This window comes from Rhincodon typus, unplaced genomic scaffold (assembly GCF_021869965.1).
Source record: "Rhincodon typus isolate 14 unplaced genomic scaffold, sRhiTyp1.1 hic_rhity00002130, whole genome shotgun sequence".
NCBI lineage: Eukaryota > Metazoa > Chordata > Chondrichthyes > Orectolobiformes > Rhincodontidae > Rhincodon > Rhincodon typus.
This window is the reverse complement of record NW_025967768.1, coordinates 1-16,251: the sequence shown is the minus strand read 5'-3', so window position 1 is coordinate 16,251 and position 16,251 is coordinate 1. Positions and strand designations below refer to the sequence as shown.

At 37.5% G+C, this 16,251-nt stretch overlaps 1 protein-coding gene across 1 annotated transcript; it reads right to left on the bottom strand.

The window, feature by feature from the left end:
- Positions 1-2,656: 2,656 nt before the first annotated feature.
- On the bottom strand, positions 2,657-11,681 carry LOC109931825 (transforming acidic coiled-coil-containing protein 2-like). The gene is made up of 4 exons (XM_048592972.1): positions 11,555-11,681; positions 7,428-7,580; positions 7,005-7,081; positions 2,657-2,732 (listed from the first exon to the last, which is right to left on the bottom strand). Exons 2-4 carry the CDS (start codon positions 7,557-7,559, stop codon positions 2,672-2,674), a joined length of 270 nt encoding a protein of 89 aa, XP_048448929.1. The 5' UTR covers positions 7,560-7,580; positions 11,555-11,681; the 3' UTR covers positions 2,657-2,671.
- Positions 11,682-16,251: the final 4,570 nt, after the last annotated feature.

Genomic DNA, 16,251 nt, shown 5'->3' with positions numbered 1-16,251 from the left:
TATAAAAGCAATGCGATTATGCTACAACATTTCATATTACTGGTTAGACCTCAAATAGAGTACAATGGAAAATTCTAAAGCATCACACTTCAGTGGAGATGTAAATGCCTTAGAAGGAGAACCAGGGTTGAGGGACTACAGTTAGCAGGGGCAGTTGGAAAGTGAGGATGCTTTCATCTTCCCTGTTGCAAGGGAAGAGGTGACAGGATAGAGATTTTCCAAATGATTAGATTTTGATAAAGTGTTTACAGGAAAATGCCTCAAATACTACAGTTCACAGATTCAACATTAGTCGGACAAGTTCAGAGAGAAGGTTAGAAAAAGATGTTCCACTCATGAAGCTTTCAGATGCTGTAACGCTCTATGTACAATACAATGGAAGCGGGTTCCACATATAATTTAAGAATGGAATTGGACAGATCGTTGAGGAACCTACAGAGTTCAGGATGCAAAGTGGGATGTGAGATTAGGCATGACCGCTGTTTCAAACAGTCATTACTGGGCTGAAAAGCCTCCTCAAATGTTCGTTTATATCATTAATAAGACAGTACAGATAGGTTTTAAAAGGATCAGCAGTAGCAAAGTGATTTGCTAAAAAATGTGAACAGATATTTTTATATAATGAATTGTAATGAACTGAATAATCTGTACTTGGAAAAACAAGCAACTGAGGAGAAACAGCTGCATTTCTAGCACTACCAGCTGCCATTCTGGCTTAAACAAGCATTCATCATTGAGGAAATCATGTCCTACATGCTTAATACATTTTGACAAAGGGAAACAATGGTTGCAGAAGGAAAGAGAAGCACCCTGAAATCTGCATGGAGTAAGTGATGAAAATGTCTAAAAGCAGTACTTACCAGGTTTGCCTTATTTGCATTGTGAGCAAGTGACCAGAAGCAAAGTGATAGCATAATGGAAAAAGGCAACTAGTTAGCTAAGCAGAAAGTAAACATTCAAAACCTGTTAGAAAGGATCAGAAAAATCACTCTCTGACAAGTCTTATCTTTTTATATGAAATTAAAAAGAAAACTATTGCAAAGGTGAAAAAAGAGAAAGAGGAACTAAAGCTTTTTTTTGAAAAAGCAAGTAAGAAACAATAACAGCGTTACATAGCAAAGAAGGAAACCAGAAAGCTCAGAAAATAGACAAATTATGTAACTTTCTCCTTCTTTTTGAAGAATTCAACAGATTATACTGAATACAAGTTACAACATTAGGAACAATGATAATTAAGCTACAAGTTTACTTACTGAAATTCACTTTGCATTTGATTTCGATAAAAGCTTATAAAGATGTATGCTGTATGATGGCAGCTTTTTTGGTAGCAATATCAGTTCACAAAAGACACAATGATTACAGCTTTCTCCTCCTTTTGCTGTAATGTCGACCTTTTCTGAACTTTCCTCTAAAAGTAAGAACTCAAAAGCCTACTGTTCATAGAAAGCTTTTTAATTTTTACACCAATACATGAACAGTTTTAATGTTTCCTCTTCCTTGATATCTTTGACTCCCTTACAACACTGCTTATTTGTTGACTTAAACTGTTTTAAGCAGTTTTGTTCCTCTACAATTTCTCAATGCATCCCTGATTAAGTTGACTCCCTTTGCTTAAAACCTGAAACTCGAGGCAGTGGCTGCATTACCCTCCACAGCAGTGACCTATCACAGGCTACCAGATGCCCTATCCCTTTCACACAGAACTTCCATCTGTCCCATTTCAAGTGGAGAAGAATAGGAAATTGGGGCATCCAAAAGTTGAGAGATTAAGTAGCGGAGTAGGACAGAGAAGAGCTGAGAGGGACTAACATAAGAGGAATGTAACAAAGGGGAAAACAATAAAAGGGTTAGAAACAGAAGCATGAAAATGAAGAGAATTACAAGATGCTCGACAGGGGATAAAGGAGAGATGCAGGCAATAGAGAGCCAAAGGAGAGATAAAGGAAAATGGAGAAGATGATAAAGAAGGAAGGTAAATGAGAAGGAGGGAGGGAAATAAGTAGGTTAGAGAAAAATAAGAGAAAATAAAAGTGGAGAGAAAGAAAATGAGTAAAGGAGAAAGAAATAAATTAAATGTTAGAGTCAAGCAAGCAAAAGGCTCCACTAATGAGGATTGCCGTAGTAGAATGAAAACCAAAACAAGCAGGTTGAAGAGTGAGACCCTCAAACCAAATACTCCAAATGTAAACATCACCAATAAATGAAAAAGAACATTGCATCAGTGCTGACAGCATGGTCAATTCAAGAGAAAATCCCACAGTTCACATAAAATTAAAGCTGGATTCTAAAAACTTTAGAAACATAAAAGGGGAATTTCAAATCATGATCTAATTCAGGGAATAAAGCTGTATCTTGTGAGACTGCTTGTAACAGCTTCGATATGTGGAAACTTCCACACATTGACCTGTTTCAATTTCTATACGAAAATTATTGGATATATCAAAGGAATTATGCAATATAAAACATACATTAAAATTCATATTATTTATGTATGTATTGAAACATGTCCTGATTAGGAGCAAAATACAATGCAGCTTAGTGAAAAAGAGCCACAACAGCTGAAATGTTTCCTATTCCTTTCTGGAAATATGCTAAAGTGCAAATTTGGAGTTTCTCATTTTGACTAAGCTGGTTTCTCTTTTAATTTAATCTGTTCACACGTTTAACAATATCAGAAACAGTTTTTACCTATCATTTGGGCTATGGTCTTCTCGTACTCTGCAACAATCCGCCTGTAGATAAGAAAAGCTACAATGAAAGGAGTGTGTGCAAGCTATGCTAATTTTACAATGATTAATGTACAATATATCTTAATATGATTCAGCACAAGATTAAGTGTTTCCAAATTAAGCACTCAGAGATCTGATGAGGAAATAATTCTAAAGGAACAATTACATATTAAGCAATCAAACAGTACAAGTATATTTTTAATAAAATTTTACAATAAAATAAATTAGATGAAAGTCAGATCCAATGGTAACTCATCTTCTGTGGCGCAAGCAGGCTCAGATTTTTAATAAACTCTTCCAGGTTTCCTCCGTCACCGTTGCTGAGTAGTAACAGTGTGTATCGTCTATAGGATTTACTGGAGAAACTGACCAAGGCTTCTTAGACAGCACCTTCCAAACCTGTAAACTCTACAATCTAGAAGGACAAGGGCAGCAGATACATGAGAACACCACTAACAGCTGCATGTTCCCCTCCAGATCAATTCATTATCCTGACTTGGAACTATATTGCTGTTCACCTGTCCTGCTGGGTGAAAATCCTGGGAGTTCCTCCTGAATGTATTGTGGGTCTCCCCAAACTAAATGGACTGCAGCAGTTCAAAAAGGCAGCTCACCATCACCTTCTCAAGAGTGACTAATGATGGGCAATGATTGTTGGTCCGGACAACGATGCCAACATTCCAGGAATGAATTTTAATAAAAAACCTCTGACTGGTTTGAGCCACACAAGTAATAGTAAAGTTTCATGAATAATGAATCAGAAGGGGTAACTGCCAATTCCACCACAGAATCAAAGTCTTTACACCAACACGCACAAATCCTTAACATAGGTAGTAGGAACTGCCGATGCTGGAGAATCTGAGATAACAAGGTATAGAGCTGGATGAACACAGCAGGCCGAGCAGCATCAGAGGAGCAGGAAAGCTGAAGAAGGGTCTCGACCCGAAACGTCAGCTTTCCTGCTCGGCCTGCTGTGTTCATCCAGCTCTACACCTTGTTATCTCAGATTCTTAACATATTTCTTTTCCCCCATTCGTGGTCTACTGGCCTGGATTCTTTGGAAATGGCAGCCCCATGTAGACTGCCTCAAACATAAATTGCTCAGCCTCAGATCATTTCTCTGCAACTCTTTCTCCACCTTTAGCTTCCCAAAAGGGAGGAATGTGCATCCTTTTATTGCCGGGTCCTTTAAAGGAGCTCTGAACTCAAATTCTGGTATAAGAACAATTTTTATTTTAATTGGAGGTAAAAGGAATTATGAAAAACAAAATAAACACACTTCACAAAATGCAGAAGAGGCCAAAAGGTGTAAATTACAGGGAATGTCAACAACTTGTCATAATCTTTCATAAGCTAATTGAAAAAATTGCTTGTGAATTTTTGGAGTGAAGTTCCATTTTATCTGAGTCCACAATAGTAGTGAATTTCCAACATAATTCTAGAGGATGTGTATAATGCTAAGCTTTTCATCAACTTAAAACAATTTTTAAATCCTTAGTAAAATTCTCACTATCAAATATTAAGAACCTCCTGCTGTATAACAGAACAAAATACAAGATTTTGCAAATCATGCATAGATGAGACCTACAGCTGTCTTGGTCTCAACAATATGCTTGGTTGCATTGTCAGTGTGAAAATAGTTGGGAATCAAGAAAAACCTTTCAGGCACTTAGAAAATAAATATCAGCTAAAGAGAGTCCAGAAAATCATAGTCTTTTCAAAGCTGTACATCTGTACTGAAAATAATGCCAGCTTTTTCACAATTTGTCCTTCAGAGACTTTTCATTATATAAAATTATGGTCACTGGAACCAGATGTTTTAGACTTGGAAGGGAAAGCACTCTAAAGAATTGCCAGTAAATGAAACTAACCTGATCTTAAACGGGCAAGGGTTAGTTTTAACTCCAGTTTGAAAATAGTGAGTGGCCTGTCCGTCCAGGAGTGGCAGCAGAAAGATTCTGCCGCTTTGCATGCTGCACCATATCAATATGTTACAGGATGGCCTCATGGAGTTCAGTGACACTGCAATTAATTCTTACACTCTTCCCCCCCCACCCCCCTCAAAAAGGTGGAGGAACGCACCATAGTTTCCATTTCCATGCTCTCCTTGCTCATTAACGCCTGCTGCTGAATTTAAAAGAAAACAGCCTCCAGAGAGGGTGATAAACATACTGAATTTTTTTTTTTTAAAAAATGAGGTGGCACTGATTTGAGATTCAGAGATGCAAATTTCATATAAAACTGGAGAGGCTCTCCTTGGACAAAATGACACACGTACTGATTCTCAAAGTCCCAAGACCAGACACAGCAAACAAATTTTTCACTGGCGTGTGCGGGTGAGGGTGTTAAGAGGGAAAATGGGAATGGCTTGTTCTTTGCACACCCTTGGTGTGGTTCACAGAGACAACTACATGGGTTATTATGCAGCTGTCTTCAAACATATCCAATTTTTCCTGGGAATGTTTCAGTCATACCTTGTGGACTTTACACAAGAAGTCTAAAGCTGCTGGGATTATTTGGCAAGGTTGAGATACCCTTTGGGAGAGGCGGTGTCCTTTTATAAAACGTTGTATTAAAAAATTGATACTTATTGCAACATTCAGGCGGTCAAGGGAACTGTCACCATTTCAAGGAAACTATTAAGCTGTCAAGGATATTAAATCTCCTGCCATTTAATGTTTTGGAAACAAAAGCTTAAGAACTTATTTCATTGCAGCTTGGGTGTCTGAGATCTGTCAATGGTAGATGTTGGGTGGAGTTGGCATGGAGGGTGGAGGGCTTTGGATTGGTACTGTTGGCATCCAGTGTACAGGGCCAAAGAGGTATGGGTGGAAGGGAATAGGTTGACATGGAGGGTAGGCAAGAGATGCATGGGGAGTGAGAGGAGTGAGGGTTTACAGATGTTTTGTTTCTTTTATTGCCTTTATAAACAGCTGGTAAAGAAGTGCTGGATCATCAAAATTTTATACAACCCACCTCCACACCTGCCAGTGCCTGGGGCTGCCTCTGAAATTTGTAACTTTGTTGTTTTTTTTAGGTACAGCAGGTCCAACTCCACCACCCACCACCCCAGAAACCAAATTTAGACTAATTAGGAGCCCTTTGAGTTGAGAACTATCCTGACTTGGGACTGAAAATTCAGGCTAGTGTCGCCATCTATTCCTGAACTGTTGATCACTCTTTTACTGCTTTTGGTATGAACACAAAATTTTTCAATGTGCTAATTCAAAATTAAAAGTATAAACAGAAGGCTAAGCTTTAGGCCACATTTTGTTTAACATAAGACAGATCACTGTATGCATTGAACATCTTCGACATTATCAAAAAGCTTTTGGATTTTCTTTCGATGCTTCATATAAAACAAAATCCTGTATTAAAAAATATCAACTATAGTTTGCAATGTGCGGTTTGTCATTGCTGCAGGCTGTTTTCCAATTCTTTGTTCAGAATAATATGAAGCACTGACTAAATTGCCATTTTACCTAAATTGCACTGCCTTCTCATTAAGCTATTAAAATTTTAGATTGACTAATGATGGTTTTAAGAATTTGAGATAAGTGCTTTACAGTATTGTTCACATTTACACCGAAGAGAATGAACTAATTCTTCTCCGGAAGGCATTATTTACTCAACCTCAGTTTCATTAAGACATGCTTAATTGTTAACCAGAACAACTGGAATGTTGGATGATAATTGATTGGAACATTGGGCAGTTGAAGTCATTAATGGATTGGTTTTTGTTAGGTGTGCCTTGAATCCTCCTGAAAGAAAATAGCAGTGCACATTGTGCCCTGCATCACAATACAACACAACACAACTTAAAAAGCTCTTTAAGCTACACGTTGTTATTAGAAATCTATCATGTCATGTTACTCTTGCACATAAAGTATCAAGTTAATCAGTCAGCTATGTTACAGTTTGTGTGTAAATACAATGACTACTTACAAAGGGCATTATCCTCTCAGTAAAATGTCACTGTTGTTAGCAGGTTGTTTTATAATCCTAGTTCAATGTAGTATAACACCTACTGCTAAAATCAGGTCACTGAGATGTGAAACCTGGTGTCTATGTTGGCAGTTAATAAAGGGCTGAATAATCAGTAAACTTATTCTACCTGCATATTTGAAACTGATAGAACTTCTGAAGTCCTCAACATAATCGAGTCAATATGCCCAACTATATTTGTGGACAGGGAATCCTCAAGTTAATTCTGTACATTCAGTTCTTTAGTCAACTTCACAGAGTCAGTGGAGTCACAAATCTATATCAACGTACCTCATCTCAACAACCTCTTGCCTACTTTCGTCATATTTCCTCTTCCAGTCTGCCGCTTCTCTTTCCTGAGCAACAATCTGGAACAAAGACAGGAAGCATACACAACTGAAGACCCATATGAGAAAAAAATCAGAACACATTTTAAATTAAAAGGAAAGTTGAGGTTATGGCAGGATACATAGAATAAAGCTAAAGAGGGTCAAGAAATAAGCAAAACATAAATAAAGACTTTAAACAAAGCTAAGGCAAAAGTAACTTCAGAGATGGTTCAGACATTCCTTTGTAAATTTGTTAAAAATAGCATTGTTAAAAAAACAATACTTGATGAAAAAGTTGTTTGAAACAACACCTATCCAGCATATATGTACAGATGCAGAAAGACACCCATACTTTCAAAAGATTACTCCAAGCTGAATGAGCTACCTCCTCCCTAGCTGTTCTCAGAGCAGAATCCAAATCTCTTTGACTGTAATGATGTCCATCCGCTTGAGTGTCATCAACCTCGCTGTCACCAGTCCGAGAGTATAGTGCACCTTTCGTAATGGGAGTGTCCATTGACGGTGTACTGTCCCTTTGCTGCAAGAAAATGCAAACACAAAAAATACAACCAGTTTACTGGATTAACATATACCTCTTTTGACTTAAAAAGTAAGGAGAAACAAAGCACTGCCTCACAAGGTCAAATTTCCTGTACATTCTATTAATCACTGCATGTTTAAATTAATATTGGGTCAAAGTGCCATATAAAGCTGTTGCTGGACTCTTTTGCATTACATTATTGTTAGAAAGCATGATGGGAAATGCATAATAGCTGTCTGAAATTACATTGCAGGAAGAGTGTAAACTTCAGCTTAATCCAATTAACAGAGTCAGTGGTTGCAGAAGATATCCTCAAGAACAGTGGCATCTACTGGTTAAATTGGGACAAAAAGAAGCAGCGCAACATATCTGTATTTCATCCTATTGGAATTCTGTTTAATAAATCTGAAAGTAGAATAATTCATTTCTTTACTTTAAAAATGCAACAGTTTCTGCTCCTGTTAAATGTTTGCTGCTGAGTTGTCATAATCAAGCAATACTTACTAATATTCGCAGATGCTTGCTTATTTTAGTAAGCAGGAATTTTGTAAGCTGAACCATTTTGCAATTGCCTTGGAATGTAGTCTAGCAATTAAGTTACTCATTAACCAACGGGAAGTGTTAAACCCTTTCTGTATCAAATAAACTTTGTTTAACTCTCCTGTTTAACAGTTGGGGCAATGGGATTTCCTGCTGTATATTTTTGCTGCAAAACTTGAGAAGTGCACAGAAACAATTATTTTGTAGTATCAAGTTACACCTATGACGTATTTTTGAAATGATGCACTGTCTTTTTAAACAGCTGTGAAGAAGTCCTGGTTATCCACAGCTGGACCACTCCATCCAGTTCTGGTCACCAAGCTTCAAGAACATTTTGGAAGATCATGCAAAAGACAGACAAGAGATTTAGCAGAATGGTTCCAGGGATGGGGGTTTTAGCTTTAAATTAAGTTAAAGAAGCTGAGGTTGTTCTTTGAACAAAAGAGATTTAATAGAGGTGTACAAGATTTTGCCAGGATTGGATAAGATGGCCAAGGTAAAAGTACTCTGATGTGCTGTTGATACAAAGACTAAGGCACACAAGTTTAATGTTTTGAGCATGAGATACAGTGGGGATACGAGGAAGATCTTTTCTTACATTGAGAATGGTAATGACATGGAACTCATGCCTACAAGAGAGGTGGAAGCACAAATGATCCATGGTTACATAAAGAAATTCAATGTGCACTTGAAGGAAATAAACTTGAAGTACTTTTAGAATAGAGCAGGAGAATGAATGTACTGAAATTACAAAGAACCAGCATATATGCAAAAAACGGAATATCCTCCCTTTGTGCCACAAATAACGTTATGACTCTTTGCAAAATAATACAATTACAATTTTGGAAAGTGTGTAAAGGTTAAAGATTGTTTGTCAATTCAAAATCTGTCAGTGAAGCAAATCTGAATATAGTCATTGTGTCCAAGTAAAACACGTACAATTTTGGTAAAATAAAAAAGTTTTATAACTAAGATGAAGATTAAATCCAAGTTAGTACAGGCAGGAGACAATATCAAAAGTTGGAATTTGACAATTTCTGGATTTACAAATACAACAAAAAAAAAGTTTTACTTAAAGACAGTGCCTTATGATTGATTTCACCTCAAAGCCATGAAACAATAACCAAGTGCAAAAACTGAATTACAAATGAAATGGAAGTAGTTATGGAAGAAAATGAAAATGCCTATCTTTGTTAAATATTGTGTACTAAATCCATTTTCTGACAAAGATACAATTAGAAGTAGAGAAATGACACCACAATTAGAAAGACTTTAGTAAGACAAGATTTTTTTTTTAAGCTTCTGCGAGGTAGCATTACCAAAAAGTAATGATATAAGAAGACAGCATGAAGGCAAATGTGAGGAGAAAGACATTTGTGGACTCAAGTATGTCACTTCACAACAGACAAGAGAGAGGAATATTAACTCAGACATAACTTGTTCAACTACTCATGCTATAATTAATTTGAATGGCTTAGAAAATCAAAACAAAATCAAGTTAAGGACGTCTTTATGAAGCTTTACATTCCTTTGGCTTTTACTTTCACAAATAGAAAACAGAACAAATGAAATAATATTAAAGATATGTCTGTCACTTGAATACCATAATGGAGGGTGGTGTCTTTAGTTTGTATCAATCTTCATGATCAATCATAGAAGATCACAGAATCTCTACAGTGCGGAAAAAGGCCATTTAGCCCATTGAGTCAGCACTGACCCTCCAAAGAGCATCACACCAAGACCCAGCCTCTTAGCCTATCCCCGTAACCCCACATTTATCATGGCTATTCCACCTAACCTACACATGCCTTGATACTATGGGCAATTTAGCATGACCGATCCATCTAACCTGCACATCTTTGGACTGTGGGAGGAAATCTGAGCACCAGGTGGAAACCCATGACGACACAGGGAGAACATGCAAACTCCACATACAAAGTGAACAGTCCTGGGGCTACAATTATTTAGAATATATATTGATGATTAGGATAAAGGAACTGAATGTGTTACAGCTAAATTTGCAGTTGACACAAAAATGGATGGGAAGGCAAGGAGTAAGAATGACACAGAGTCTACAGAGAGCTATAGAAGGTTGAGTGGGTAAAAATTTATCAGTCGGAAAATGTGTTATCTAATTTGGCAAGAGAATAGAAGAACTGAAAATTATTTAAATGGGAGAAGACTGCAGAAAGCTGCAACACAGAGGGATTTGGAGACATTATTGTATGAATCAATAGAAGCTAGCATCCAAGTCCAGTGGGCAATAGGGAAGGCAAATGGATTTTTGGCCTTTATTTCAAGGGGAATAGAATATAAAAATAGGTTTTACTAAAACAATCATCAGAGCACTGCTGGAATACTGTGAACAGTTTTGGCCCCTTAGTTAAGGAAAAATACACTGACATTAGAGGCAATCCAGACAAGATCCATAAGGTTGATCCCAGGTGTGGAGGAATTTTCTTATGAGCACAGGTTGAGCATATTGGGCCTATACTCATTATTGAAACAAACAGGATTCTCAGGGGGCTCGATAGGATAGGTGGAGAGAAGTTGTTTTCCCACAACCCAAAGGGATAACCTCAGTATAAGGGGTTACCCACATAAGACAGAGATAAGGATTTTCATTTTATCTCTTGGGGTAGTTGATCTCTGGAATTCTTCACTGCAGATGGCTGTTGAAGCTGGCTCAAGGCTGAGACAGATAAATTTTTAACTGATAGGGGAATCAAGAGTTACGGCGATAAGACATAGAATTGAGAATTATCAGACCAGCCATGATCTCATTGAATGGTGGAGTGACTCTGGGCTTAAAGGCCCCCTTCTGCGCCTATGTCATATAATTTTAAAGTCTTATAATTGCTGCTTTTTCAATCTATGTATACATATAAAGGTACAAGGTGCATAAGGATTTAACATGCAACAATTTTAACACTCAAATAAATCCTTGAGCTTTGCACCAAAAAAGATGGTTAATGCTTTATTTTTAACCAAGCAGATCATCATTCCTGTATTATGTACTGCCCTTCGAATACATCTAATTTCGCACATTTTCCACAAGATAATCCAAATCTTCAGCAGGTATCGTACAGGGAATTCCAATACAAAATTTAAACAAATGAAAATAGAATCAAAACAAAAATATTTTTTATATATTTTAACAAATTTGCTACAATCTTCTTTGAAATAATGTTCAGCTAACTAATATTTTTGCAGCCAAAGTGCTTAAGAAATAGTTAGCTTTGATCTCTACTGTAAATCCAGATGAAGTCTATAATGTAACTATTTTCAATTCAAACAATTGCACTCTATACAGTGTGTATACCAAAACAGATATTATTTTCACATACTATAAAAATTTATTGTGATATCATTGTACAATATTACAAAACAGATTATTAAATGGTGGGGATAGATCCTAATCTAACTCTTACTTGTAAGCATGAACCAAAATTGGCCCATTGTCTTCTGGCTGTACTCCTCCCTCTGATCTGTGAGCATGGAGACAAGTGAAAGAAACTGGAAAAAGTAACATGATAACTAAACCTTCAACAAACTAGGATAATAACTGAACCTCAGTTATTCCTGATGTGCAAAAATACAATTTTGACTTCATTTACATTTCATTCTAAATCAAAATGTTAACCATCAGAGGAAGAAAGCATCAATTTCTGCCACATGTTGAAGTGAATTTTTAAAATTAACATGACTTCTGCAAAGGTAATTCAATCTATGTATTTTCAATGTTATCCTTTACCATACTTTTAAAGAAGAATTACCAACTGTGAGACTGATAACACAGAAGATCCAATTACTTCCATCAGCGAGGTCTAAATTTGGCTTAGAAGGAAAAATGATCCTTGCATTTCTCACACATTGTATTATCATATCAGTCACTGATTTAATGATCTAGCTCTTTGTTGATTACACATCGTAATGAACATAGTGGAGTGTTTATTTTTAGCTATCAGTGGAATTGAAAATAACAATGAAATTATTCTATAAGGCTTTGGCCACAAAATTTGGCTGTATAATGTTTGGCAGGTGCAAAATGGCATCCGCAAGCATACAGATATTTCCAGATATCATTTTGGCAAGTAGATTAGCCTGAGTGCAGGGAACATGCACCTGACATTTGCAGTATTATCATCACTCAGCGTAAATCATTGATTTGATCAACAGTGATATTATTTTCAATGTGAATGCTCTAATTAGTGCTCTTTCTGAACTTCTCACACATGACTTCAATAGCAGGAAAGGTCCCCGCTAATGGTTCAAAGCATTATCAAGGATTTTCAAATTAATTGCCGATTGATGTCTTCTAGTTTTTGCTGAGTTTGTAGAAGTGTTAGATAATATGTGCTATTTAGAATTGCTGAAATCTATGGCGTGACTGAATACTATGGTTTTGGTTTCAACGATTCTCTCCAGACCATTTACTCCCAGAGATGGGGACTGTAGTTTACATCCCCTTAGCCTACAGCGTGACAAGCAGAGGTGACACAAAACATGACAAGCTGTGGATGAGATGGGACACCTCCAATGGCAAGCAACTCTTAACTTTGACATCAGCAGAAAAGAATGCACTGCTTATTAAAGAGATGCTTATTAAAATCTGCTACCCGCTACAGTCCAAACTATATCGTCAGAATTAGAGGAGGACAGCATTACCCATGGCAGTGAAAATGACCGTGGCTACAAACATGTTGGGCTCCTAACAGGTTCAAGCAAGTAATATTATGCAACATTTCCTGGTTTGTCATTCACTATTACATAAAACGGAGGTTCTTCATTCTTTTTTGCCAGAGTGCAAGGTGCAAAGCACTTTTGACTGCACATATATCACTTTGTGGATGCAGCTTGTAAATTCAGAGATGTACCACAACCAGATGAAATGTCATTCTGTCTGTGTGATCATACTCATACCAGTGAATACCTGATATCATAGCAGCAGTGTAATGCCTTACTTCCCCATCAGTCTACTTTACCAATAATACTTGAGCTATTGTGAGAAACAAGACAATAGCTATAAGCCTACAAGAAGAGCTATTTGCTGATCATGGCTTAGTGCATGACTCAGACACTTATAAGCAGCATTTAATGAAAGCCACGCTACCACACAAAGTATGTTTGAGCAGATTATTGGGCTGCTGAAGCCACCTTCCCCGAACTGCTCTGGAGGAGCTCTGCTGGATTCAGTTTGTGTCATGATTCATCTCTGTGTGCCAAAACTCACAGAACCTCACCATACAGGCACAGCCCTTGTCAGCAGTCATACAGCTAGCAACTGAGGACAGAGAGGAGATAACCAATATCCTCCCACTTTTGACCAGGCTGATGGTGAGCTCATCCACTTACATATCAATGTCAACTTCCCATTTAGCAACAGTTGCACACATACCTTTGCTCTGTCACTCATTGATACAGTGCCTGCTTGGCTCCAATGATGAAATAAACAACCACAAAACAACATGTATAAATCAACCTATCTAATATTCTATATAGAATTCAACTGATCTCCTGTTTGTATGCCTTTAGTACCTGATTTCCATCAGCCTTTGTCTGTCCTACTTTTCCTGCACAATACTGAATGGCTGCTGACTTTAAGTGATGACCTTGCAGGATGATCTTGAGCAGCTCTGGCCTACAAGATCCAGCATCGGACTTTCCCATCTTGGCACAGGCAGCACCATTTTGAACTGGCTGGCTGATGGGGAACAGTAAGGGCACTTGCAGGATGGCAACTGTGGGAAGACGAACACTGTGCGCTATGGCATCACTGCTACTCCTCAACAGCAGTGCTCCAGCAATCCCAGCAAATGTGCAGGAGGACAGAATGCTATACTGCTGCAAGACCCGCACGAACCTTTTGCGCACTGATATTCACAACTAAAATCTGGTTGTTTTCACAAGTATTCAAACAAAGTTGGCTACCACTTCCATGCTGAAGAGGATGGGCTCCAAGATCTACATACAGTCCTGTTTCAAGTTGGAATCTAGATTCTTCCAAGGTCTACAACAGTGACCAACTGCAGTCTTTCTGGAAGATTTGCAAATGGACAAACCATTTCTGTTTGCATACTCAGACATCTTTTCTGTAGGCTACATCATTGAATTCCTCATCCAAGTCCTCTCAGCGGTACTCATGTGTGATCTGGCTCTCTTGGCATTTACACTACACTTGTCTTCTACCCTGACAACTTGCGTCCTGCTGCACTACATGTAGTTCTCACCTCTACACTATTCGTTAAAGTATGCACAGTTTCAGTATCTAGGCTTGTGGCTATGAGTGACAAAGTGCATGATGGTGTTTCTTCCTCATTACTATCTTCCTGCTTTGGCACCACTACCTAGTCAGGTTGCAGCTCTAAGTATTTGAGAGAAGAAAGACACATGGCTGGGGTTGTAGTGAGGGAACAAGGGCATTCCATACACCACCTACAGCTTGAAAATGAGAATAGATTGGGAGTAAGAAGAAGTAGAAGGTGAGAAGATAGATAATGTACCAACATAGCACAGCTTTGATGGTTTCAGCCTCTTCACTGGCTGCAGACTCAGTCATGATCACTCCAATGAGCGTAAACAACATTTTCACTGTATTACAATTTTGTTCAGTTTAAATAGAAATAACCCTGCATAAATAAGATTCAATCTACTTTTATGATTTCTATATCAGTATGTCGACATATGGCATCAGACACACTTCTGACCTACTGAGTAACCAAGATATCACATTCCTATTAATCCCCTAATCTCCCAATCAACCAGTGATACAAACTTTAATTTGCATCTGTTATTCAACTAGTTTACGAGTCTTCACTTGTTAGCCCTACATTGCTTTCATTTGAACAAAACAGTGAACAGCTAGCTATGATATAGAATCAAGGTCTCTTCATTTTTGACAAGAATGTCCACCAGTCACCATCACAAAGAAAGAAAGTGGCCTTATTAAAAAAATAAAATGCATCCAAGGTTGATCCTACACATTTTAACAAAGTTCAGGAAGAAGGGTCACTGGACCTGTAACATTGACTGCTTTCTCTCCACAGATACTGCCAGACCTGCCGAGTTTCTCCAGCAATTTCTGTTTTTGTTTCAGATTTCCAGCATCAGTAGTTCGTTTATTTTTTAAGTTTATTGTTCCTCTTCAATGCTCTAGCAAATAGCTCCTCATAATTTGAATTCATAATTTCATAAGAAATAGGGGCAGAATTAGGCCATTCGGCCCATCGAGTCTGCTCTGCCATTTGATCATGGCTGATATGCTCCTCACCCCCATTTTCCTGCCTTCTCCCCATAACTCTTCAACTCATTACCAATTAAAAATCTGTCTGACTCCTCCTTAAATTTACTCACTGTCCCAGCATCCACTGCACTTTAATTCCACAGATTCACAACCCTTTGGGAGAAGTAGTTTCTCCTCAATTCTGCGCAGTTTTAATTTACTCCCAGCATGCAAATGGATTCAGGAATGAACAATGATGCAAAATGGAGTGCAGCCACCTTATTAAGCTTATACTATGATCCCCACACATCTGGGACAGGCAGAACACAGTATACACAGATGAAAAATCTAGAGAGAATTGTATATGACAGCTGTTGCTATATGCTTCAGCAGGCATTCATCCTCAACTTTCAAAACTTAGTATGATCCAAAAAATCTAAAAAGTGAGACCCTGTTTTTGGTTCACTTAAAATTTGTTTGAAGGAGGAACTTAAAAAATTGAAAACAAATGGAGAAACAACACATTTGCCAATTTTCAGCAGTCCACTTGGCAAAAACAACCAGTTTTTAAACACACAGCCAAACTTAAGCACATTTAAATCTGATCTCATACAAGAAAGAAATTTATAAAAATAAATTCAGACTCTGAATTGAGTACCCAGGACTAATTTGCTGAAATCCAAACCACCACAAAACAGATTCAGGACATTAATTGCTGGTCTGCCACATATGAAAGTATTTTTCTTGCTGTGATCTTAAACACTCAAAGAAAAAGGAATGAATTGTTTATCAGCTAGACTAGTTTCTAATGAACAAGGATTGAAATAAAATCTTTTTGAATAAAAGGAAAACATGTTTAGTTGACTTTTGCTCTGGTTTGAAAGAATATTGCTGACATATTACGTC

Bases quoted from the DNA above. Each gene is read 5' to 3' on its own strand.
- LOC109931825 (XM_048592972.1), bottom strand. From the start codon at position 7,559: ATGGACACTCCCATTACGAAAGGTGCACTATACTCTCGGACTGGTGAC. The intron at 7,082-7,427 runs GTAGCTCATTCA...TCTTTGTTCCAG, and splicing joins TGAGAACAGCTAGGGAGGAG to ATTGTTGCTCAGGAAAGAGA. The intron at 2,733-7,004 runs GTACGTTGATAT...TCTTATCTACAG, and splicing joins CAAGAGGTTGTTGAGATGAG to GCGGATTGTTGCAGAGTACG.